Below are 23727 nucleotides of genomic sequence, written 5' to 3' on the forward strand. Positions count from 1 at the left end.
TCATGAGGAATTCGGCATGGGGGCCCTAAGTCAGCATGCTCTCTGGGGGTTCCAAGTTTCCAGGACTGTCCTTCTCTTCCATTTTTGATTTACATGCAGTTAAAACACCAAAACCTAGTGCATTCAGAGGCTGTGGTCCTTCCCAAGCTTTTAAAAAACACTGACACACAGAGAAGGATCTCCTTCCACCCATGGCTTCTGAGTGCATCTGATCCTAACCCCAATGGTTTCTAGGAACCCAATCTGGGATGATAAACCCAGCCTGGTTTGATGACTCAGAGAAGCGTCAGATAAAGATGAGCCTGAGACTCTCACAGAACACATTCTCAACCTCAGTGACCTGGACTGTGCGCAGAAAACTTTGGTCAGCCTCGGGCAACACGAGCAACTGGTTTTCCTGTGTGCGCATCTGACCCATCCCAGCCCTTGCGGAGGCCTGATGGCAGCCCAAGGCCCCAGGTGAGCAGAGATGCTGCCAGAGTGGCCCCGGGGCTGCGCCAATCCGAACAGGTACCTTCCCATCACCTGGGTGCACAGTCCTGGGTCTTCCCAGGTTAACAGCTGCAATCTGAGGATGAAATGTGACACTCATTCTCTCATGAGCTGGGCCAAGAGAGAGGTCCTAGATCCCAGAGCTGGCCTGTAAATGCGTCTGCTATTGACTGTCACTGAAGCCAATGAGACACAATCTTGATGCTGCCCTTCCTCAAAACTTTAGAGATCACACACACACACACACACACAAAAAAAAAAACCATTTTGAGTTATATTATTACTTTATTTTCTTTTTTCTCTTAACGTAACATTAAAGTCATCCAACATACAGATATTCCTAGGGCTCCTTGCACATTTTATTCTATCTAAAGTTAGCTATTTTAGCTATGAGATGAAGAAAATCATCCCATTCAAAGGGCAACATTTCTGAAAAATGGATTCCATATTTGTGCGATGGGAAATTAACACCACATCTACCAGCCAGAAACCTCCTTCGGGCCAGAGCTACACGAAGACAGCTTACAACCATGGCTAACATGTGGTGCCCGTGCACAGAAAGGGCCCCAACAACAAGCAATGGGGTTAACTTCTGAAACAAGCAACTGCTTTATTTATACAGAATAAGAATACAGAAGAAAAGCATCATTTTCCTTTTAGCCCTTTAATTAGTGTGTTTGGCCTCCACCCAAGTTACTGTGTACCAAGCGCCTACGAAGAGTAAAAACAAACTGATTTAAAGTCCCTGAAATGCATGCAACTTAAAATTCCCTAAAGCACACCAGCAGTTCCCAGTGCCCGGGTCTGCTGTGTTGAGCGGAGAAGACTATGGTGCGGCTGGGTTTCCAGCTGTGTCCGTCGTGCTACCGGGGTTTGCAGTTGCTGCTTCTTTGGCTTCTGACTGCTGGGTTTCAGTTTGGGGATCTTCTTCATTTCCAGCACTTTTCTTATTCTTATCTGTTGCCATGGAACCCATCTCCATGATCTCCTGCAGTGGCTGGTCGGTTTCAAGGGAGCGAGGCTGGAGTTCATAAACCTGGACTTGACCCGGGACGTCTATCGCTTTCTGTTCAAGTTTTTCCAGGATGGTCTGAACCTTCCTGACACCATCTCTCCTGGCCTGACGAACATCAGCTCGTCCTTCGGGGTCTACCGAATCCAGGGCCAGCAGCTCTTTGGTCAAATACTCTTCTATCATCAGGTACTTTTTGTCCGTCTTCTTGCCTTCAAAGTTGTCCACAGCCTGCTCCAGCCCTTGCACATTCTGCAGGATGGCTTCCACTTTCAACACACCTGGGTGTTTTGGGGGTGCCTCAGCTTCTCCTGGTTTGGGAGGTGCGGCTTCTGCGGGGACAGGGCCAGGGGCTGCCTCCTCTTCGGCAGCCACGTTCTTGGGGGACGAGGGGACAGCAGGAGGGGTGAAGCTGGGAGGACAAGGAGCCGGAGCAGCAGCCGGAACCTTTACTTCCACCCTCTCAGATGGGGGTGGGGGCTTCTGGGAAACAGGCTGGGAATCTGCCTCCTTGCGGATCACCTGAATCGGGATGTGTCCAGGAAGCAGATCTGGTCCAACTGGGCCTGGCTTGCTTTCGGGTTTGTTTTCAGGTTGGGGAACAGGTGAAGATTCTCGATGAGTCATGGGCTGCTGAGGAGAAGCAAGGACACAAAGATATTTTTAATGACTGGCTGAGAGTCACAGGCAGTTGTTGGTAGCTAGTACTGAGGGTACAGAAAACTGGGGAATGGCTTTAACGGTGCAAAAGGGATTTTCAAAGTCAACCATGCACTGTTACAAAATTCAAACATTCTGATCATGTGTGTGACCAGACCATTTCCATTCATCACCTTGGACTGTGTGTCTGTCACCACTCACTGAACTTTTCTGTGGACAGTATTCTTAGGGCAACAAAAAAGAAAACCAATATAGTTTTCAAAAATGAAAATATCAAACACCTCACTGACTGCTGAGCTAGTTTAGCTCAAAGCAGAGTCCTGCGTGACTCAGAATCTTGGTGATGCAGCCATGGAGGTATACCTGCCACATGTCCCCTTCCTCACACTGTGTGGACAGTCTCTCTTCAGGGTGTGACGGTCCCTCTCCTGTTTCAGACACGTTGTAATCTTTTTTTTTTTTTTTTAATCCGTGACAGCCTAGTGGTTTCTGCCCAGACTGATGTATTTTTCTGAGAATAAGCAAGATGCCCAAAATAGTTAACTGTGAGAATTTCGCTGGGCACATCTGTGCCAGAGCCAACTCTTAGCTGTGCGTCTCCACACTGACTTCTGGCCATATAGGCTGACATGCTTTTTAATGTAACTGCAAGTGAAAATTTTTAGAATGAGCTATGTTTAAAACAAGTATCTTCCCTCTTCTAGCATTTCAGTGGATACCTCACCCCCTTTTTTATTACTGAAGTAGAGTTGACACACAATGCTGTTTCAGCAGCGCAACACAGTGACTCGACGGTTCTATACATTATGCAGTGCTCACCATGGTAAGTACAGTCGCCATCTGTTATCACAATATTATTGACTATACTCTCTCCACTGTACTTTTCATGCCCATGGTTTTGTAACTGGAGTTTGTACCTCCCAATTCCCTTCACCTATTTTGCCCATCCCCACACACACTTCCCTGCTGCCAACCATCAGTTTGTTCTCTGTATTTATGAGTCTACTTGCATTCTTGTTTGCTCTTTTGTTTTGTTTTTTTGATCCCACCTATGAGTGCAATCATATGGTATTTATCTTTCTTAGACTTATTTTATTTAACCTAATACCCTCTAGGTCTATCTATGTTGTTGTAAAATGGCAAGATTTCATTCTTTTTCATGGCTGAGTAATTTTCCATTGTATATGTACACAGTATCTGCTTTATCCATTCATCTATCGATGGATACTTGGGCAGCTTCCATATCTTGACTATTGTGAATAATGTTGCAATACACAGAGGGATGAGTATAGCTTTTCTAATTAGTGTTTTAGCCAAACTTCTTAAATCTCACACATCCTAATTTCATCAACTGGGAAGTAATAGACTACATGATTTCTGAAGTACTCTCAATTTAAAATACTAAATTTTTACCACTATAATATTCAGTTAGGTCCAATCTTTGCAAACCTTCAAAAAGAAATCTCTGAACAAGCACTAAAAGGGAGGGCACTACAAACAAGATTAAGGAAGAAATAGGATTAAATAGTTTCATTGATTATGGGAAATATATAGGAAAGACACAGGGAGAAGCATTTCTAGCTCTGGGAATGGGCACTGCTTTCCCGAGATTCCCTGAGCCAAAGTTGGGATCTAGTGGCTACTTAGCCATCTGAGCGCCAGCAACACCTTCTCTACCAGACATCTCGCCAGCGCGGATGCCCTCAACCACTTGGCAACCAGGCACACATCCCTCTCTGGGTTTTAAAACAATCTCCGAGTAAGAAAAATGACTTTGGAAACTCTTGAGGGCTCCACGGCTTGTGTACTCTTTGAAAAAGTCAAGGTCACAAAAGCAACGGAAGTCCGAAGAACTGTTCCAGAATGAAGGAGACTGAAGAGAAAGGACATCTAAATGCAGTGCTCATGATCCTAGATTAGATCCTGGAACAGGGAAAACCGCTATCAAGGAGATTTGAAAGTGGACTGTGTATCAGATGACGGTGTGGTAAGGACGTTAAATTTCCTGATTCTGATAATTGAACTGTGGTTATGGATGAGGTCCTTCTTAGGAAAATATTTCCTGAATTATTTATGGGTAGAGGGGCACCGTATCTATAATTACATCTCCAACAAAGAAACCACATGGATAATACATATAGAAACAAGAAATGGCAAGCAAATACAGCAGAATGTTAATGGTGAATGTGGATGAAGGGGGTATTGGGTTTCTTTGTAGGATTCTTGTAATTCCTCTGTAAGGTTGAAATTATTTCCAAATAAAGAAACTAAAAAAAGAACCACAGGAGGGTGCTGTCACTATTTATAGTAAGACATCCTGCATTTGCCTACAAGGGGCTTTCCTTCTAAAAACTATGGCAGAGAACCAATTTGGCTGCTCAAGTTGGGGGGCCCGCGGTTGTTCAAGGCTTTGCTAAGCTACATGACCTCCTCCTCTTCCAGGATGTGCCCTACGAGTTGCCCCTGAAGGATGAACAGGTCTGTGCCTGCAACTTCCCCACGCCGGAAGGTTTCCCGGTCAGCTGGCAGGCCGGTCCTTTACCAGCAACATTGTCCTTTACCACCAAGGAGAGAGGTAGAAGGCTTGTCCCTGTCATCAAGCTCAGAGCCGAGCTCAGCAAGTAAGATGTTGAACACTTTTGGAATGCACAGCGTAACACATGCCAAGCCCTAAAGGACTGTGAAGGGATGCTGTGAGAAAGAGGAGTAGGTTTCATGGAAGAGGCAAGACTGGCTGGTCCCTTGGAGGATGGGGAGAACCTGGAGTGTGATGGCATTTCTGGGAGCTGGTTCAGCAAGAGCAAATGCACAGATGAAGAACAGAAAGGGCCTGTAGAGTGGAGAAGGGGCATCCGTGAGGAAGGAGAGGTGGAGATGGGGCTGTGGCTGCAGTGTGCAAGGGGTCTGAAGAGCCCTGACAAAGTGTGGTGGGTGCTAAGATAGCCGGGCCCCACATGTGTGACACCCTACGTGCTGCCCAGCTGTCTCTTGCTGAGGTGAGGGAGGTTCTGTCTAAAGGCAGCTGCAATGACAAATGAGCAAAAGCTGCAGAAAGTACTGAGCGTTCCCAGTACCAGTCCTGCATTTCTGCTGATAATCAGCCAATTCCAGAATCTCACTTTCCCCAAGTAACACGCATGTGAGCTAGTGAAGGCCCACAGAGGAACCAGGGCACCCACACGGAGCTCCTCAGCCTCGGCAGAGAAGCTGCTGGAGTCGGTCGGCCTGTGAACACCAACTCCGTACCTGAGGCTTGTCGACCACAGTGTGCACACGGTGGGGCGAAGGGGAGTGCACTGGTGTGCCGCTTCTGGCCGGAGAGCCCTCCCGGCTGGATGCACTCCGGGCAGGTGAGCGGAATGGGGACGCTGCCGGCATGGGCCGGGGCTCCCAGTCGTCCCCCGGGGCCCTGTGGTACATCGGCTGGTAGGTCTGGTATTCACCCTGCTGAGCCGGGTAGTGGGTCTTCTGGGCTTGGTGGAAGGAAGGCTGGGCTGCTGGCCGGGCAACATTCTGCTCATGTATCACGGGGATGGGGATGTAGCCCCGGGGGAGCTGGTGACTGCCCAGGCTGCTCCTGCTGGAGGAGGAGGGCAGGCTGGCTGTGGAGGACGACGACGAGCAGTCCGAAGCAGCTGGAGACTGGGATCGCTGCAAGACACAAAGAGTAGAAGAACGAGTGACCCTCTCTCTGCCTTGGTGCTCCAACCTCGCCTCCTTATGTGCCTGCTCAGGGTAACACGTTTAATACAGCCTTCCGCTTATAAACCTTTCCATCTCCAAAATGTACTGCAAGGACCTGAGGCTCTAGAGCCAAGTGGCCAGCATTCTAACTCTTACCAGCTCAACTGCCTTTTTAAAAAATTAATTATTTATTTGAGAGAGCACTTGCTGGCGCACAGGGACAGGGCAGGGGTGGGGTGCAGCAGAGGGAGAGAGAGAGAAGCAGACTCCCCGCTGAGCAGGGAGCCTGATGTTGGGCTCGATCTCAAGACCCTGGGATCATGAACTGAGCCGAAGGCAGATGCTTAACTGGCTGAGCCACCCAGGCGCCCCTTCATAGCCTTTTGAGCATCTAAAGCATGGAAAAGATGCCCCTGCTACCCCGAGCTGACTAGAAGATTCAGTAAAATAATCCGTGGATGTGCTTCAGCTTCAGGGCCACACACTGATGTCTCTGGATGTGGGGAGCAGCACATGTCACGTGCCCCTAGACCACCTAGAAAACCAAGTGCGTGTTTCCCCAGCTGGCTTCAAAGAGCCCTGTTAGCTCCAATTTGATTAAGATTTATCTGATTATTGTGTCACTTTGGATTTTCACAACAAAATATTACAAATACAGGTACTCCTTCAAGAAAGGAAAAGAATAGAGCCGAAGAAGGCGGTGCTAACTCTGGCCACAGACACAGAGCGAGAATCTGTGTTCACGAGCAGCGCCAGCGGACATCAGCAGACAATCTGCAGGCAGGGAAACCGGAAGGGCTTACTGCTCAGGAATCCTTCTGGGGTCCACTGGCTCTCAAATCCCAGCTAAGAACTGGATTAAGAACTCTTTAGATATTAGTGCACTGAAGCACTGGCTTCAGGCTTAAAAATAAAACCCTGCCATCAAGCAGCTGACTTCCTGACTCTTTAATTTTGGGTTTCTTTTTAAACCATGGGACACTGTGCGGGCAGGTATGTGCCTCATTTTCCTATCAAACCAGCTCCATGCAGTTAATACTTACCTTTAAGTACGGAACTGAAGGAAATAACCCATCACTATCCCTGTGTTTCTGACACAGAAAGCCCAGGAGGAGTAAGGAGCCCCAGACAGGAGCCAGAAGGCCAGGCTTCCAGCCCCCGAAAGGCCACACTTCCACCTTTAAGCATTTGGACCAAGCAGTTTACCCTTCTGAACCCCAATTTCTCAACCACAAAAGTAAGTCATGACCCTCCCTGTGGGCTCCCACACCTGTGGAATGCTGGGGGACACTGTGGGGCTGCCATGCTGTCTCTGCAGGGTGGCCTCCACTCCGCAGGCCAGGCCCAGGTGCCCCGCATGCTAGCATGTGCCTGGCCCAGGGTCTGGGGCCTGCCCTCCTTACCTCAGGTCTGTGGGAGCCTGGGGGCTGGGCCGCTGCAGCTGCTGCCACCGCCTGTCCACACTGTTTATCTGGCTGGGTTCCCTCTGCCACACCCCGCAGAGGGGACTGGGACCTCTGAGGAGCCTCTGTGGCCGCCTCGGTTCGGAAGCGCTGTGTCCCCGGCTGGGGACAGACAAAGGGAGGACGCGGCTGCCGGCTCTCGACGCCTTCGTGGAGGACAGGAATGGCAATGTAGCCCGGCCGGAGGTGGGGGTACACGGCGTGGCCTTCGCGGGGGGGCAGCATCCTGGAGCCCTCCTGGGAAGGGCCATTTGCAGAGGACGGTGCTTCCTACAACACAAACAGGAGAAACGGTCTACTTAGGAACTGGGGAGAAAACACCCCATAGAGGCAAAAATGTGGTGCGTGAAGTGCCATGTTCCGGAGTGAGTCCCCACCCCCCCTCCCGCCACCACTGGGCATCAGCCAAGACGCACAGAGAGCAAGGCTGCTCACAGGCACCCTCTCCCCCTGCCAGGTATCCCCTCCCCTACAAGGCTGCTGTATGGATTTGGGGCATCAAGAGAAAGCAGGTGAGCCACAGAGAAAGCCAATGAGCAGGAAAAGGTCCCAATTTCCCAAACTGGTCAGACAGGCTTCTTTTATGGTGACAACCAGCAGCTTTATGTAGGAGAGCCACTGACCGTCCCCCAAGTCACAGACCCAGATCAGAAGGTGCGAGGATGAGTCAAGTCCAACTCACTAAATTACAGCCAGCCTCCCTGCTTCCTCAAAGGTCCTAGCGTTTCCTAACAACACGGGACCCAGCCTGGACATCGTTGCACAGGGGTGGCAGTGGGGCAAGGCTGCCTACCTAGGGACATTTTGGGGACAAGCTGCAAGAAAGGGAGATAAGAAGGCACACGCGGGCAGCCCAGTAGAACAAATTACGGAGGGTGGGTTATGCTGGTCTGACGATGCCGACAAAGCCTGTTCTGGTGAGGAGTGGCTGGGGTCCCTCTCGTGTCCTCTCATGAAGTTGTCCCTTCAGCCGCCTGGCTATTTTGGGACCCTTGAGAAGGCCAAGTTCCAGATGTACCGCAGAGAAAGATCTTGTTTCAGACAACAAGGCCGGTCAGTCACTTCAGTCACTCACGGGGCAATGTCATTTCTCATCACAGGCTGAGCAACCACGGTCAGGGACCCCGCCACCCCAAGGCTGCCAGCCTTGACTATCTCCTGAGCCCTGCTTTACAGAGGAGGAAGCCACTCACACACATCTGGGGACGTCAACTATGACAATGGAGAATGTGATCCTGCCTGAAGGCGGCGTCTCTCGAACAAATGCCGAAGCCTGACACTCCGGGAGCTCGCGGGGTCTAAGGCTCACTTGCCGCAAAACCAGTCACGAGAAGGAGAGCTGATGTGCGTCTCGGAGTGACCGGTCATCGGAACGTGCCTGGTTTCTGTGTCTGTGTGCAGCAGTCGGTGGTGGTGGACCCTGGAACTTCGCTCTTCCAGACCCCAGTCAAGTGCTTCCCTCCTGCTGAGCCCCTGCCCCGGGCCTCCCGCACACAGGAGAGGCAAGGGTGTCGCTGTGTCCTTGGGGACACCAGCAGACAGGCACTCTCAGATTAGAATGCCCACGTGCTCGGGGTGGCGGCATTATTTTAGCCTGCTTAGCTCTCAGGTCACCCAGGAGCAGGCAGTGGGGCCAGGCCTCACATTCAGAAGCCAATTCCTGCCGTGAGACGGGCACCAGAAGGGAGGCAGCAAGAGGCGCTGAGGAAACTCCGTGCCGACTCCGAACCCGCCACGTGGGCCTGTCGTCCCGTCGCTGGGGGCCCCTTCCGGCCCGAAGCAGGGGCCCGGACGAGCGCTGTGCGTCCTCCCTGCTGGCTGCCTGGGGGCCCACTGCCCCCTCCCAGCCACAGCGCCGGCACAGTCCTCGGCAGGGCGGCTAGGAAGCCCCCACCCCTCACCACCCCCTGGTGACCACCTTGCTCCTCAGGTGCTGGGCACCACGGGCTCATGTGGCACCACCTCGGGCTCCCGCGACAGGGTGAAGAGCATCAAACAGGCAGCAAGCCAAACCCCCCGGAAAGCACGGGCTTGTCTCGCTGCGCGGGGCCGTCCTGGACAGGGTGCCCGTTCATTGCGACCTCCGTTAGTAACGGTTCTGGGATCTGGGATCATGCTCTTAACCTGTGAGCTTCGATTCCCTTATCCAGGAAAGGGAGCCGGCCACCCCCATCTCGCAGGTCTGCGGGAGGTTTTCTTTCTTTTCTTTTTTTTTTTTTTTATTTATGATAGTCACAGAGAGAGAGAGAGAGGCAGAGACATAGGCAGAGGGAGAAGCAGGCTCCATGCACTGGGAGCCCGATGTGGGATTCGATCCCAGGTCTCCAGGATCGCGCCCTGGGCCAAAGGCAGGCGCCAAACCGCTGCGCCACCCAGGGATCCCCTGCTGGAGGTTTTCTGAGAGCACCTGCGGGAAGGACGCCGGAAGGCAGCATGCATGTCGGTTCTCTCCCCAAAAAAGGCACGAAGCATGCTGCGCAGACCCCAAGGTCTTTGAAGAAAGCGGGTAGACGACTCAGAGTAGTGGCTGCCCCGGAGGTAATGGGAGTCACTGGGAGGGCCTTGAACCTTCTGAGGATGGAAATGTTCTTTTTCAGCCTGGTGGCAAACAGGTGCAAACCTACCTACAAACCTATCAAAGTATACACTTCCCTGGATCTCCCCTCCCCATGGCCCAGCCCCACCGCATTCCACCCACACTATCCGCTTTGAGCAGGCGAGGGCTGCCAACCCCACCACCCCCGCAGAGTCGGCTGTTAGATGTGCCTCCAACTCAGCCCCTTCCAGGGCCCGGAAACCTTAGATGGACCTGGCGGCTGAGGCTGGGCTCCTCCTGGGGGAAGCCCCTGGATCCAGAAGGCGAGGCAGCAGCTGCCTGCCAAGAGTTGCGCATTTTATGCATCTCACTGAATATATTTTGTACAAATAAAAGAGAAAGGATGCCGGGAAGGAAGGTGGGAGGAAGGGAGAGCAGTTGGGCCTGCCTCCTGGAGCCAATACTACACCTGGGCCTGGGTTTGGTCATCGGTGGAGAAAAGCTGTGGTCATTGGGAGACGGGTGTGTGTGGTCCGAGCATCAGAGGGAAAGGGGCAGCACACGAAGGTGGTGCTGAGCGGAAGAAGGCAGGGGGCACGGGCCTGACAGACACATCCGGAGAGCAGCTGACAAGAGATGCCTCAGCACACAGTTGGAACCGAAAGGAGAAACCCGGCCTCGTCAGGAAATGAGGGGAGGAGTCAGGCAGTCAGGAAAGGAGGTGAGGGCAAAGCAGGGCTGAGGGCATGGAAAGGGAGAGTGACCGAGGGAGGCCAGCAGGAGGAGAAAGGGTGGGAAGGCCTCCATGGCAGCAGGATGGCAGGACCAAGGGGGAAGGGCCACTACCAAGACTCCAGCTCTGAGCCTGGGGTCCACTGGAAGATGGTGCCGCCAGCTGGCATGGTTAGGGGAGGTCTGGACACCCCAAGGTTCTGCACTCGGGGTTCCAGGTGAGGCCACCCCTTTATGCCATGTAATAAACAACCACACGTCTCTTTGTGAGTCTCCTATCAAAAAGAATGCTCCCATTCCAGTCTGATCACGGTTTTGTTTAGAAAAACACTGCTTGAGGAAGTAGAAAAACCACCCCAGCTTTACAGAAGGATAAACACTTCTACACGAACGAATAATTTAAACCAGAAATGAAGCTCCCGCCTAGACTAAGATCTAAAAAAGCACCATGTGAGAGAGTTAAATTGCCCTTCCTGTCTTCTATGGTGGTTTTCATTACAATCTAATAAAAATTTTTTAAAAAATGAAACAAGTAGGGCTTCTGGGTGCCTCAGTTGGTGAAGCGTCTTGATCTCAGGGTCGTGAGTTCAAGCCCCACACTGAGCTCCAAGCTGGGCGTGGAGCCTACTTGAAAATAAATGAAAAAAGTCAAAGAGACAAACGTCTAATAGTCATGATTCTCGTAGAATATGAGAACATGGCTCCTCAGTCCCCTAAAAAGTTCCAGCACATCCAGAGAAAGCCTATTGGCCAGACCAGCATCCTCCATCTGGAACTCATTACTTGCCCCCTTCTGACCTCAGTGGGGACCAGGGGCCACCCCCTGGGGGTTACGCTTCTGAGGAGGAAGGGGCGAGCTGTGATCACCTGACCAGGCAGGCCACTGCAGGTCCTCCTCACCACCGCCTGCCATGCAGCTTCTTAAGGAGTAATGGTGGCACTCCAGGAACTATTTTCCAGTGCAGCTCAGCTCACCATCTCTATCTTTGGGCAAAGACGTCAGGAATCCCTATATACAAGATCCGATTAGGAATGAAGACTTTCACTGCTTATCTCACTACATTCATTTAATATGAACTGGTTCATTCTCCCTTGCTTTGCACTGCAGTAAAATCTTGAGGTGCATCTTAGGGCATCCATGAGATGGTCAGGATAAAAAGCAAGAAAAATTACCCCAGACAAGCCAAAATTTGCCCTATTAAGTACAAGGTATTATTATTAGAGAAGCTTGAGGTCAGATTCTAAGCCCTTGGACTTATGCAAGTCTTGTTTGCTTAAGATCGTGTCTTAAGAGCACCAGAGCTTTGCTGCTGGTTTTTAATAAAAATGTGGACATTAAGGGGGCAGCTAAGAGATGTGGAAATAGACTGTACTTGGTCCTAATCCTGGATCTGTCCCTACATATACATGTTATATAAGGAGCTCACATCTCCTCTCTGGACTTTACTTTCCTCAGTTGCAAAATGAAGGCAAGGCCCAGAGACTCTGTGAAGCAGCAGTTCTCAGATTCTAGGGGGCAACGGGAGCACCCTAAAAATGCATAAAATGCATACCCTAAGGCCAACCCCAAGAAAGTCTGATTCAGTAGGTATGTGGTGAAGCCTAAGGAGGACCGCAGTGAGAAACACTCATCTACGTGAAGTTCCTTCCCACTCTGGCATTCTTCATGGCTCTTATTCCAATATCCCCTCTAGCTCTAAACATCTACAGAAAGCTCAAAAACAAGGAAAAGTTGACATCATATAAATTTAAAGATGACCACTCTTAACTGTGTTCAGTTAAACCATAATGGAAGCCACTGGGATTCAAGGTGTCCCAATGTTTCAGGCCCCAAATGAAGAGGCGGCCACTGATCCCCCGGAAGGACTTCTTGTGCCTTAAGATTCTTTCACTGTTAATAACGACTTATTTATTTCAGTGAGAGAGAGAGCAAAGAACAGAGGGGCAGACAAAGAGAAACTCAAGCAGACTCCCCGCTGAGCACAGAACCTGACATGGGGCTCAATCTCACAACCCTGAGCCAAAACCAAGAGTCAGTTGCTTAACCGACTGTGCCACCCAGGGCCCCAGGACTTCCTGTGCCTTAAAACAGGTCAAAACCAGCAGCTCTTGGGTACCAACCCGCCATATGCCAACCACTGCACTGGGATGTTGCACCTTCATGGCCTTAGAGGCTTTGGGGACAGAGGGGGACCAGGGTTTGCCTTGACGTCTCCATAATCAGTTCCCTGTACACTGAGTGGCCTCTATAACCCTGAAAACAGCCCTCCTGTAAACCCCCAACCTCAACTCCATGGCACAGCTCTCTCAAAAGTGTTCTCAGCACCTACAAGTCACAGCTCCCATCAATGTGGTCTGAATGAAGGGTAAGAGTAACAAGGTTAACTTTTAGGGCTGCCCCGTAACACTTTGCCTCCATAGCCCTAGAGTCTCAAGTAGGACACAGATCCAGTAACTGGGTTTTGAGGCCAGAAGAACCTTCATAGCATTCAGGTGTTGACTTTTATTAATGACACTTCAAAACTTCTAAAACAAAGAAAAAAATATGGAGGAAAACAGAAATCCTGAGCTCCCCATATATCTAGGACCTGGATCAAAATGAAGTAGCTTGACTCACTCCTATCAGCCAAGGAACAGAAGAAAAACTTCCTTCAAAGCACAAAGAGTTGAGCTTCAACATCCTTCCAAAATGTTGTTTGGTATGTTTAGGCCATTTAAATGAATTAATCACTATTATTGCCAATTTGCTATGTCCCACAGCCAAATTCAAAATTCCTCCAGTTTCCACTGGACTGTCATAAAGGGTCTCTCCCTCCGCCCAAGTCTGGGCACATACTGGTTGCCAGGTAAATTCTGAATAGCAAGCAACATCTACCTCCACAGAAGTCTTTGTACATTGCTCCCGGTAAGACAAGAGTCTGTGCTGACCACAAATTCTGGACACAGCCCAGTGATAGGCGACTAGAGGCTTTATCCGATTGCTTGTTATCAAAGCACACATATTTTATCCCGGGATCACTGAGACAGGTGTCCCAATGTGTCCCTACTGGGGAGAACTTTCTATAGGATGAAACTTAACACCTCTTCTCTGTGCAACCGTGAGCAAACGAGCAGGAATGAATGGGCATGAGCCCTGGACTTCAAGCTGTCATCCTGAGCTCCAGTGCTACCCTGCTGCTCACCAACTCGGCCCTCCGACAGGACTCCCAGCTACCAAGACTCAGTTTCTCCAGCTGTAAAAATCCCCACACCTCCCAGGGATTTCTCCAAAATTTAAGTGAAATAAGGCACAAGAACGTCTTTGTAAACTGAGCCCTACACAATCATGTTCCTTCATTCCACAAATCTTTATTGACAGACCCAGCTTCGCAAAGCAACAGTTGGTTGAGCCTCAGTGTACAATGGCTAAAAACTTTAGTGGTCTCCCGGTTGGTAATAACCCGGTTAGGTTAGGAGCCCCTTTACCTGCGTCTTTTTTTTTTTTAAGTTTATTTATTTATTCATTCATGAGAGACAGAATGAGGCATGAGAGAAAGACTGGCAGAGACATAGGCAGAGGGAAAAGCAGTAGGGAGCCTGATGCAGGACTCGATCCAAGGACCCCAGGATCATGACCTGAGGCAAAGGCAGACGCTCAACCACTGAGCCATCCAGATGCCCTACTTGAAAGTCTTAAGGCCACTAATTAGCAAGGGTGCCATTTTCTCTACCAGGAACTATACCTAATGCTTTACAATCTGGAAGCAAACACAGCCCAACGCTCCAGGGGCAGAACCCTCAACTCCCCTCCCCTCTAAGAAGTCCCCACCCCAGCGACTCTGAAGGGACCTGCCCTGAAGACAAATCCACACCCACCTTGCACTGACTATGGATCCTTGCACTCCTGCCCCTGAAACCTCAGGAAAACCCTGGGCCAGGCTGGGGTAGGAGGATCTGTTGGGGAGCAGAACCTCTCCTGGTATCTCACCAATAGTCTCAGTAGGTCTCCCAGCAGGGTGTTCGAGCACCTTCCAGGCCAGGCACCTCAGACCACAGCTGGCATTTCAGCATCAGCCCCCAGCCCAGCCCCCCATTTCCCCCACCCCCAAAGTCCTCTTCAAGGATTCCATGTGGCAGGTGTGGCCCAAGATCATTTCAGGCAGTTTCCAGGTGGAGAACCCCGCTCACCTAATGCCCAGCTCCTGAACTCACGGCTTCAGAGAATTGAAAAACCTAGCTAGTTCCTCTTCAGAAAAAAGGAGTAGGGACACTTGCTCTAGTGATCTGAAGTCACGAAATCACAGATGGAAAAATACCTGAAATTTCCGTACCTGGAAGCAAACCGTCTCAAGTTACATAAAGAGACTCCCTCATGGTTCATTTCCATGGGTTTCTCAACAACTGGTCCGTACAAAGATGGAACACTGACCCATCACTTGTTGCTGCTAGACACCAACTATACAAATTGTTTGCTGGTATCGGGGTTCAGGACTTCACTAGATATGCATTTTGTACAAAACAATCACCATCCCCTTGCAATCTGCAATTCGCCAACTGCAGCTAGGGCAAGCACCCCTTTAACCAAGGGAAGTGCCTGGAGGGGAATTCCTGGGGACTCTCCTCCCCACCCTAAGCAGCTGCTCCAACAATCACACTCCCTCAAGGGGGTGGTGGCAATTAGCAAACCCCCTTCTCCTTCTACCTGCAGTGACATTTCCACCCCTTAGAGCTAGGTCCAGAACGGCTGTGTAAGTGGCCAGCCCCCTAGTTAACGTGACTCAGTTTCCCCACAATACTGACTTGGCACCTAGCTCCTGCCTGGCAACTGTCCTGGGGTCTGTACAGAGATGTGGAGGGAGACACTCCCCTAAAGGAGTTAAGATTGAAGGCAAACACGCCACCCGATGCAGTAGAGTCCAGGGAACACAATGCCTCCTGGCCTATCTTGGCTGAGGGATCAGGGATGAAATCAGGCAGGAAGCTGTTTGGGGCTGTGGGCTGTAGGTTTGATTGAAGCCCCAGAAGGCCCAATGGCCTTCATCTGACCCCTCTGCTGTGTCTCTGAGTGATGCTGAGGGCATCTAGACACTAAAGGAAAGACAGCCAGCTAAGGTAGCACAGGGGGATAAGAGGCCTGGCTTCTGGGAAAAAAAAAAAGAACTGAGGCCTGCCTGGAGCCAACAGACCCATGTCCAGCCAGATCTGTCTGCCTTTGTGATGTACCCCCTCCTTCTTCATGGAAGCTGTGATGGTTTCCAGGGACCATACACGTGTCCAGTCAGGCCCGGACTCATCACTGTCCATGCACTAGCCCCCTGATCCTCGCAATCCTGCTGGACAGGTACAGCTGTGTTCCCATTTTACGGAAAGGGAGACTGAGGTTCAGAGAGAATGAGTGATTTATCTGAGATCACTAGAACTCAGGTTTGTCGGACATTGAGGCCAGGGGTATGTTAACCCTTTCGCTATTCCTGCCACACCTGTACACTCTGTAATAATAGCTGTTTGTGGCTAATGTCTTCAAACGCTTCATCTTCCCAGGGTAAAACACAGCAGGGGAGAAGGCATTTCGTTTTGCCCAGTCGAGCTGGGCTGAGGCTCAAGACCTGGAACATTCAGTTCAAGTGTGCTCTGGGCCAGGGAGCCAGTGCTTGGTGCTGAGTCATTGCCTGGCTGAGGCAGCGCAGGCGACAGTGCCGACAGTGCCGACAGTACAGTGCCCGTGCTCCGCTCAATTCTGACTCACCAAAGCCCCATGCGCCCAGCATGGGGCCTCCGGAAGGAGAAAACCCAGCTCTGTCTGGGCAGGAGAGCTGGTCCCCCAGCCCACCCACACCCCCCACTCCCCGGTCTGTAGGATAAATGTGGAAGATTCAAAGTGATGTGGCTGCCTTGTGTTCTGCACACACATCTTTCCCAGCCTCCTGCTGTTTGGATTTAACTATTCACTCATCCATCCAGTGTCCAAGGGGAATCTTTAAAATAACTGGGGGGGGGAGGGGGGAATATCTACAATTTACCTTAATGAACACTGAGGATGTTATTTTGGAATAGGAAATGGTTGTTTTCCAACAGGATGCTAGGGCATTTTCAGCGGCGAGTCTCCCCCCAGTCACCAGGGCCACTGCTCTGCGCTGGGAGCTCTTGGGCAGCCACTCTGTACTGTTTATGGGCTCTTGACGTAGGCAGTGAGCAATCTGTAATTCTGGGCTTTTCGCACTGACAGTGAATAAGAAGCTTCACTGTGTACTGTCTGGTCTTACTGCCAGCCACATAGGGAAAAGAGAGAGACTCCTTTGACAGCACTGAGGCTGCTCTTGGAGCAGCTGGGCAGTGGCTGCTGTGAGCTCCAAGCCTCTCCAGCACGTCTGCCCGGAGAGGCTGTGTCTCTGGTGGGACAAAAAAAAGACCTTCTCCAGACTCATAAGGAATCAATACTGAAGTGCTTTGCGGAGAAAAGGCCATTTAGAAATGCAGTAAAAAGGAACCTTTGCGGGGATGTCTGGGTGGCTCAGTGGTTGAGTGTCTGCCTTTGGCTCAGGGTGTGATCCCAGGGTCCTGGGATCGAGTTCCGCATCGGGCTCCCCACAGGGAGTCTGCTTCTCCCCGCTTATGTCTCTGCCTCTCTCTGTGTCTCTCTCATGAATAAAGTAAAACCTTTAAAAAGGGGGGGACCTTTCCCCGGGGGGACATTTGGGGTGCCCAGGACAATACTTCAGCACACAGGAACCAACAGGAAGGCTTCCAGCAACTTCCACTAACCCCAGGCTCGGGCAGGAAGGCTTCCAGCAACTTCCACTAACCCCAGGCTCGGGCCTGCACTTCGGTAAGGACAGCTTCTCTTTTACCAGGCCGTCCAGTCCGGAGCCCGGCCCAGGTTTTACCGTCCTCCACACACAGTCATTTCCTTAGACCTAGACCCTGCCAGCCTTGGAGCAGCAGAAAGATGACAGGCGCAGGCTGCCCCCAGGACTCTCAGCCCACAGGGACATGACCCCAGGGCAAAGCAGGGAAGCCTTTTGGAAGATAGATTCCAATCAAAGTAACAGGGAGTCCTGAGCAGGGATAGCCAACTTCCAACCAGAGAGATGTGTGTGTCAGAAATGCTGCTCAGAGAGTGGCATGCAAGGAGACAGACCTGTCCTCCATATGGCATGGGACGCCAGGACTTGCAGAGAGCAGGCTTTCAGTAAATTTCAGGTGGAATGAATGAATGAAGACTTGGGCCCGTCTCCTAAATTGAGACCCAGGCTCTGGGAACAAGTGGGTTCTCATCACCCCGGGCCGTGCCTGGGAGCTCTGAGCATAAAGGAGTTCTGAGAAGCTGCCAGGCTCAAGGTGGCACGGCTGTCTGTCACCGCTCCAGACCCCCCCACCACCCCCCGCCCGCAGGTGAGGGGAAAACCTCTGGCCACAACAGTCTTTCCGTGGTGTCACAGCTGACAGGCCTCAGATGCATCTAATAGTTTCCATCTTAGAGAGCTGTTCTGAGAATTTAAAGAAATAAGGTTTGTAAAAGCACCCAACCAGCGTTTGGCATATATATGTGCATATATGTATCCATATGTACAAACAAAAAAAATCTGAGGTTCATTCTATCCTAAAGAAATTCTCTTTCATGAAGCTTTTTGCGAGCTGCCAGGCTTCCAAGGCCCCCGAAGAAATCTTCACGGAAATATGTGAAGACTTCATAACACCAGATACTTCACACAGTTGCACAGTGCCAAGTGCGCAGTGGGGATCAATGCCCACGTGTGCAAAGGGCAGGATTTGGGGTTAAGCTTCGAAAGTCCAGCTGTGAGTCTGAGATAGGATGCAGAAGAGGAGCCTGAGTGAAGACTCGATTAACCAGCAACGGGGAGCTGGGAAGGGCTTGAGAACCCCATGATCAGGTGGACAGAGGTTTCTTCAGTGTTCATCAACACTAATGGGTCCTCAGAGGTTCCTAATAAGCAAGGCCTTTGCCTTCTCCCAGTTTTCCTGCCTAAGATGTCTTAAATATTTAAGAGCAACATTAAAGCAACAAAAATGTGAAGGAGGAAAAATAGGTTTGGGTTACACATGATGTCCTATCTTTGATGATAAACATCAGACCATTTAAAAATGTCAATAGGAAGTAGTAAACATGTATAGTGCCTTATATAAGACAACTGTGTGTCATTCCAGAAATGGGGACAGGAGGACAGTGCTAATCAAGCCTCACGGATGGCATGAAGCTTTCTGACTCACAACCAGCCCCAAGAGCATCAAACAGCTAAGCCTTCCTCTGCCCTGGCTAATGTCAAATGCCGCCACAGTTCCTGTGTACCGACTTTACCCTCGTAAAGGGCAAATCTACTCTACAGAACAGGGGACGAATTATGTTCAGTTCTTGCATAAGCCAAACATAGCCTATTCTTCGGAGGGTAAAATGAAGGTCTTGGATGAGCCAGACATCTAAGGCATCTGGCCATGTTCTTCAGCCTCCCCCCCCCCCCCAACAAATCCCTGTTCATCAGTTGCAAAGGAATCTGCTACCCCATCATGCAACTTGCTAGAAATACAAAGGAGAGAACGGCTCCTCATTTCCTGATTGTGCTCTGATTCTGCTAAGAAGCCCAAGAGCTTGCAATCGATCTGCAGAGAGCAAAATGATCTCATCTTTAAGAAAATTCGGGAGGCTCTGTTAGACCTGAAGCAGAAAATAAATGAGTCTCTCTACTTCAATCCTAACTCAAAACATTTCCAATTTCCTCTGAAAGGGTGTTTCTACATCTCTCTCCCAGGGCCCGAGTGCAATCAGTCAGATTATTCTGGTGAGCTTCTCCTGGGAGGGCAACACGTAAGAAGGGAATGCTCTGGCTCACTTCTGCTGGGGTACAGGATGGTCTTGGGACTGCCCTGAGTCTGATTCGGGGCACTGCCACCCCCATATTCACACTCGCAGGAGCCAGGAACCAGGGGAGTCTCACCAAGAAGGAAAATAGGGCCTCTGCAAAGGCTCTGCAGGTTAGATCCTAAACAGGCACAGCTTGAGGGATTCCAGGGCCGACTTGCAGGAAGGCAGGCACTAAATTGCAGCTCCCCTCCCCCTACAAAATGGATCACCAGCCACCAGTGGCCCCCAAATGCCAGTCTGATTCCCAAATCAGAATCATCAGGGAAACTTTTCTGAGGTACAGATTCTTCGCCCCTACCCTGAGCAATGTGGATTCAATGTGGGGGGTGGAGGAGGGTAGACAGGGAAAGTGACGCAGCTGCTAATCTGTGTTCTTAAAAGGCTTCCCAGCAGACTGCTGGCCTTGGGAATCTGTGCTACCAGGTAACCTCCAAGATCTGCAAAGCCCTGCTCGAGAGAGGAGGGTCTCCCTCTGGTCCCAGGAAGCTTTGTGAGAGAGCAACACAGCACCACACTCCAAGGCATCTGGTCTTTGTTTAGGCAGAGGAGAGCCAGGAGGAGTGGCTGCACATCTTCAGAGTCCCAAGTGAGCGCCAACGCCTCTGCCAGGGAAGGGGCCTGGACCGGAATGAACTTGCCAGGAGATTAGTGGCAAGCCCACGTGCGCAGAAAATCGACATCCAGGAAGACTGCAGGTGGGGAGGTCCAGTTGCTCAGAGCGGAGCTGGATAAAGCCCAAAGTCTTAGCCTGTAGCTGCCTTACCTTTTCTAAGAAGGGCAAGACGCTTGCTCTCACTTGCCCCCTCTGTCAAACTAGGGACAGCCACTTTACATCAAGGCAGTGTGGGAGGATAAACTCTGAAACAACAACCGTACAAGACTGAATGGAACACAAAGCTCAAGGCGCCTGGGTGGTTCAGCAGTGGAGAGTCTGCCTTGGCTCAGGTAGTGATCCCAGGGTCCTGGGACAGAGTCCTACATCAGGCTCCCTGTAGGGAGCCTGCTTCTCCCTCTGCCTGTGTCTCTGCCTCTCTCTGGGTCTCTCATCAACAAAAAAAAAAAAAAAGAAAGGAAGGAAGGAACACAAAATTCTAGTCACTTCCTTCCCATGAGAGCCATTCCTTTACCAACAAGGTTAGACTATAAAACACCCAAGAAGCAGTCCTTCCCCCAAAAAGGGCCTGCTCTGTTCTTCACGCATTAACAAATAGCTCTTGATTGGTCGAATCTCCTCTAGAAGACAAGGATGTTCAGAGGGTCTGCTTAGCTCAGCTCCACCAAAACTGCCCTTTGTTTCATTCCAGGGCCCTTTTTCATTACACAGTAGGAAGCCAATTTCTAATATAAAACAATACTGAAGGATTTTCCTTCCTATTTGGTCTGGAGGAAGGTTGTAATTCTCACAAGTGAAACTGAATCAGTCACCCAGAGGTTCTGCATGTATCAGAGCACAGGTATGAAAGCAATGAAGCCCAAAGAGCCAATGAACTGGACGTGTGTTCTCTCCTTGAGTTTTGTGCCCTGCTGATAAACCTCAAGTAGTTAAACTGGTAGAGAACTCATTTCTTGAGTTGCCACATCCAGTCATCACCATCTAAGTAATCACAGCACAGAGGGCAACCAACCAGTTCTGGGTGGCTGGGAGGGCACATCCCAGCCTGCACACTTCGCAGTTTCATAAAAATTCAAGACGCCTCTACCTTCTTCTGAGTAGATACCCCGCCTCTTATCAGGACCTTCTGGGGCAGTTCTTTTTGCTAGAGTACAGGCTGAGTGACCTCTGGAAACACACTTAACTGTCTGTCTCGGTTTCTTTCTCGGTAAAAGAAACAGGTTGAGATGAAAGATCTTCCTGGGCCTTTCAACTTCAAAATTTCTAACTTAATTTTCAAGTCCACTTTTCTGGTGTCAGACTTCTGATTTAGTGGCTGTTTTCTCTATTTGTTGAGAATAATAGTAACTCAACCTGGTTTTTTCCGACCCTTTAAAAAGGTTTATGAAACCACAGCCTAACCAATCCACTGGATGGGTACACAAAGATCTCAACTTGCTGGGTGAGTCTTATTCTAAAAACAAAGTGTTGGCAATCTGGGTTTAGGCTGCGCTTACAGTGGCTATGTTCAAACTTGACCTTCACTCACAACAAAGGGTGCTGGCAGATTCTGACTGTCCCTATCTCCGTAGGAAGGAGACCTCAAAATGATAGTTTTACACCACATGTAAGATTTACATCCATGCAGACTGCAGTATTTCACCCAATAATGGGCTGAGCAGATACACAAAAAAAAGTATATATAATTATGCCCATCCTGGCTACTTACATACTCTTGGACTAATTTTCAGATAAAAATATACAATTAATTTCTCATAAATGTAAGTTGCCGAATGTTCAACAAACATCTTACTGTTGGGCACCAAACTTTCATCAGTATTTTTGACTTAAAGATGCATAGGAATAAAATGGATGATACAAACATCTCTTGTAAAATAATGATTTATAAGCCACCTCTAATTTTGTGAATTTTTGAATCTTCGAAACAAATGACTAACTCTTCATGGCTTTTTAAAACTTCTGCCCAGATAGCATAACATTACCCTTCCCTTAAGCGTCTATCTGCCACGCCTTTTATTCTGAAAAAGTTCAAATTCATAGAAAATTAGAAGAGCAGCACAGTTAGTTGTAACCTTTTAAGTTAACAGACGGATTCCAAATTCCTATTTCCAAATTTTCATGCTCTTAAGGGTTCAGCACATATCTTTGCAAATCCGTAAGTGAGGCACACGTCTGCTGCATTCACAGAAGTACTTCTGAATTAGTTATTTGTGTATCAGCAACAAATCCTACGTATTTTAATACCATAACAAGGAAGGGAATGTATGTCACTAGGAAAACAAAAACAAAAACAAAAAAACATTCTCTCTCCTGCCAGTGGGAGGCAACGTCCTAAGGCAATGGTCAACCACTCAACCACGAGACAGTCTCCCATCTTTTAGTTCAGAAACTGCCTGGGAGAAGAACATCCTGTTTTCAGCAAATCCGGGCAGAATATATTCTTATTGAAAACCGTGTCAAAGAGTAATAGAATTTTAACTGCAGATGCAAAAAAAGGGAGGGGGGGGATGTAGTCACATCAGTTCCCTGAGTCACTCTGTGCCCGAGACGACTACTCGACCGAGTAGAGGGACTTCAGGAGGCAGAGTTCCTGCGAGGCCACCCCCCCCCCGCCCCAGCGGAACCGGGGCCTCGGTCCCCGCGGCGGGGCCTCCGGAGCTCAGCCGTGCCCCCCCCCCCGCCGGGGCTCGTGGGGCGCAGCAGGCCCACCCGGAGGACGCGCGCCCGCAGGTGCGCCCGGGCCCGCACCCCGCCGTCGGGGGCCGCCGGCTCACCTTGGGGCCCTCGGGGGGCACGCGCGGGTCGTTCCACGTCGTGGTGCGGCTGTTGTGGTCCACGAAGAAGGGCCAGCCGGTCTGCGGGTCGATCTTGATCTCCCAGCCGGGGGGCAGGGGGTCGCGGTCGCCGGCGCCGTTGCCGGACGCCATCTGCACCACGGGCGAGTGGGTGGCAGCGCTCATGCCGGGCCGGGGCCGGGGCCGGGGCCGGGTCGGGGGCCGGGTCGGGGGCCGGGTCGCGGGGTCCGGGGTCGGGGGCCGGGTCGCGGGGTCCGGGCCTCTAGACGCCGAGTCGCTCGCCGGCCGCTGCGGGTCGAGAGCGGTGCGCGCCGCCGACGTGTCCGGGAAGCCGGCGCCGGGCACCTTTATGAATTAAAGGAGGGGGTGACGTGGCCCGAGAGGGGTGGAAGTGTCTGGAAATAGCCTCCCCGCTGCCAACGGGGAAGGAGATAAAGGGAGGTAGCAACTGGCCGGCTAGAAACTTCTGGTCCCATCCAGAGAAGTTGGCGGCGAGCGGGTTGGATGCGGAGCTCCGCCCTGAGTCATCGGCTATAATCGGGGCGGGGCGGGGCGGGGCGGGGCCTGGGCGGGCGCCCTCCTCCTCCTCCTCCTCCTCCTCCCTCCTCCTCCCCCTCCCCTCTCTCTTCTCCCCTCCCTCTCCTCCCCCTCCCCTCCCTCCTCCTCCTCCCCTCCCTCCTCCCCCTCCCCTCCCTCCTCCCCCTCCCCTCCCTCCTCCCCCTCCCCTCCCTCCTCCTCCTCCCCCTCCCCTCCCTATTCTTCCCCCCTCCTCTCCCCCTCCCCTCCCTCCTCCCCTCCCCTCCCTCCTCCCCCCTCCCTCCCTCCCTCCTCTCCTCCCCCTCCCCTCCCTATTCTTCCCCCCCTCCTCTCCCCCTCCCCTCCC

At 51.1% G+C, this 23727-nt stretch overlaps 1 protein-coding gene across 3 annotated transcripts; it reads right to left on the reverse strand.

Moving 5' to 3' along the window:
* Positions 1-757: 757 nt before the first annotated feature.
* On the reverse strand, positions 758-23424 carry BAG3 (BAG cochaperone 3). 3 transcript variants are annotated; one of them, XM_041744545.1, is made up of 4 exons: positions 22824-23424; positions 7252-7581; positions 5411-5815; positions 758-2134 (listed from the first exon to the last, which is right to left on the reverse strand). In XM_041744545.1, exons 1-4 carry the CDS (start codon positions 23007-23009, stop codon positions 1319-1321), a joined length of 1737 nt encoding a protein of 578 aa, XP_041600479.1. In that variant the 5' UTR covers positions 23010-23424; the 3' UTR covers positions 758-1318. The 3 variants fall into 3 exon arrangements, with proteins under 3 accessions (XP_041600479.1, XP_041600478.1, XP_041600480.1); XM_041744544.1 differs by having other exon boundaries at positions 758-2137; XM_041744546.1 differs by lacking the exon at positions 22824-23424 and adding an exon at positions 8505-8793 and having other exon boundaries at positions 758-2137.
* Positions 23425-23727: the final 303 nt, after the last annotated feature.

This window comes from Vulpes lagopus, chromosome 2, assembly GCF_018345385.1.
Source record: "Vulpes lagopus strain Blue_001 chromosome 2, ASM1834538v1, whole genome shotgun sequence".
Lineage (NCBI taxonomy): Eukaryota > Metazoa > Chordata > Mammalia > Carnivora > Canidae > Vulpes > Vulpes lagopus.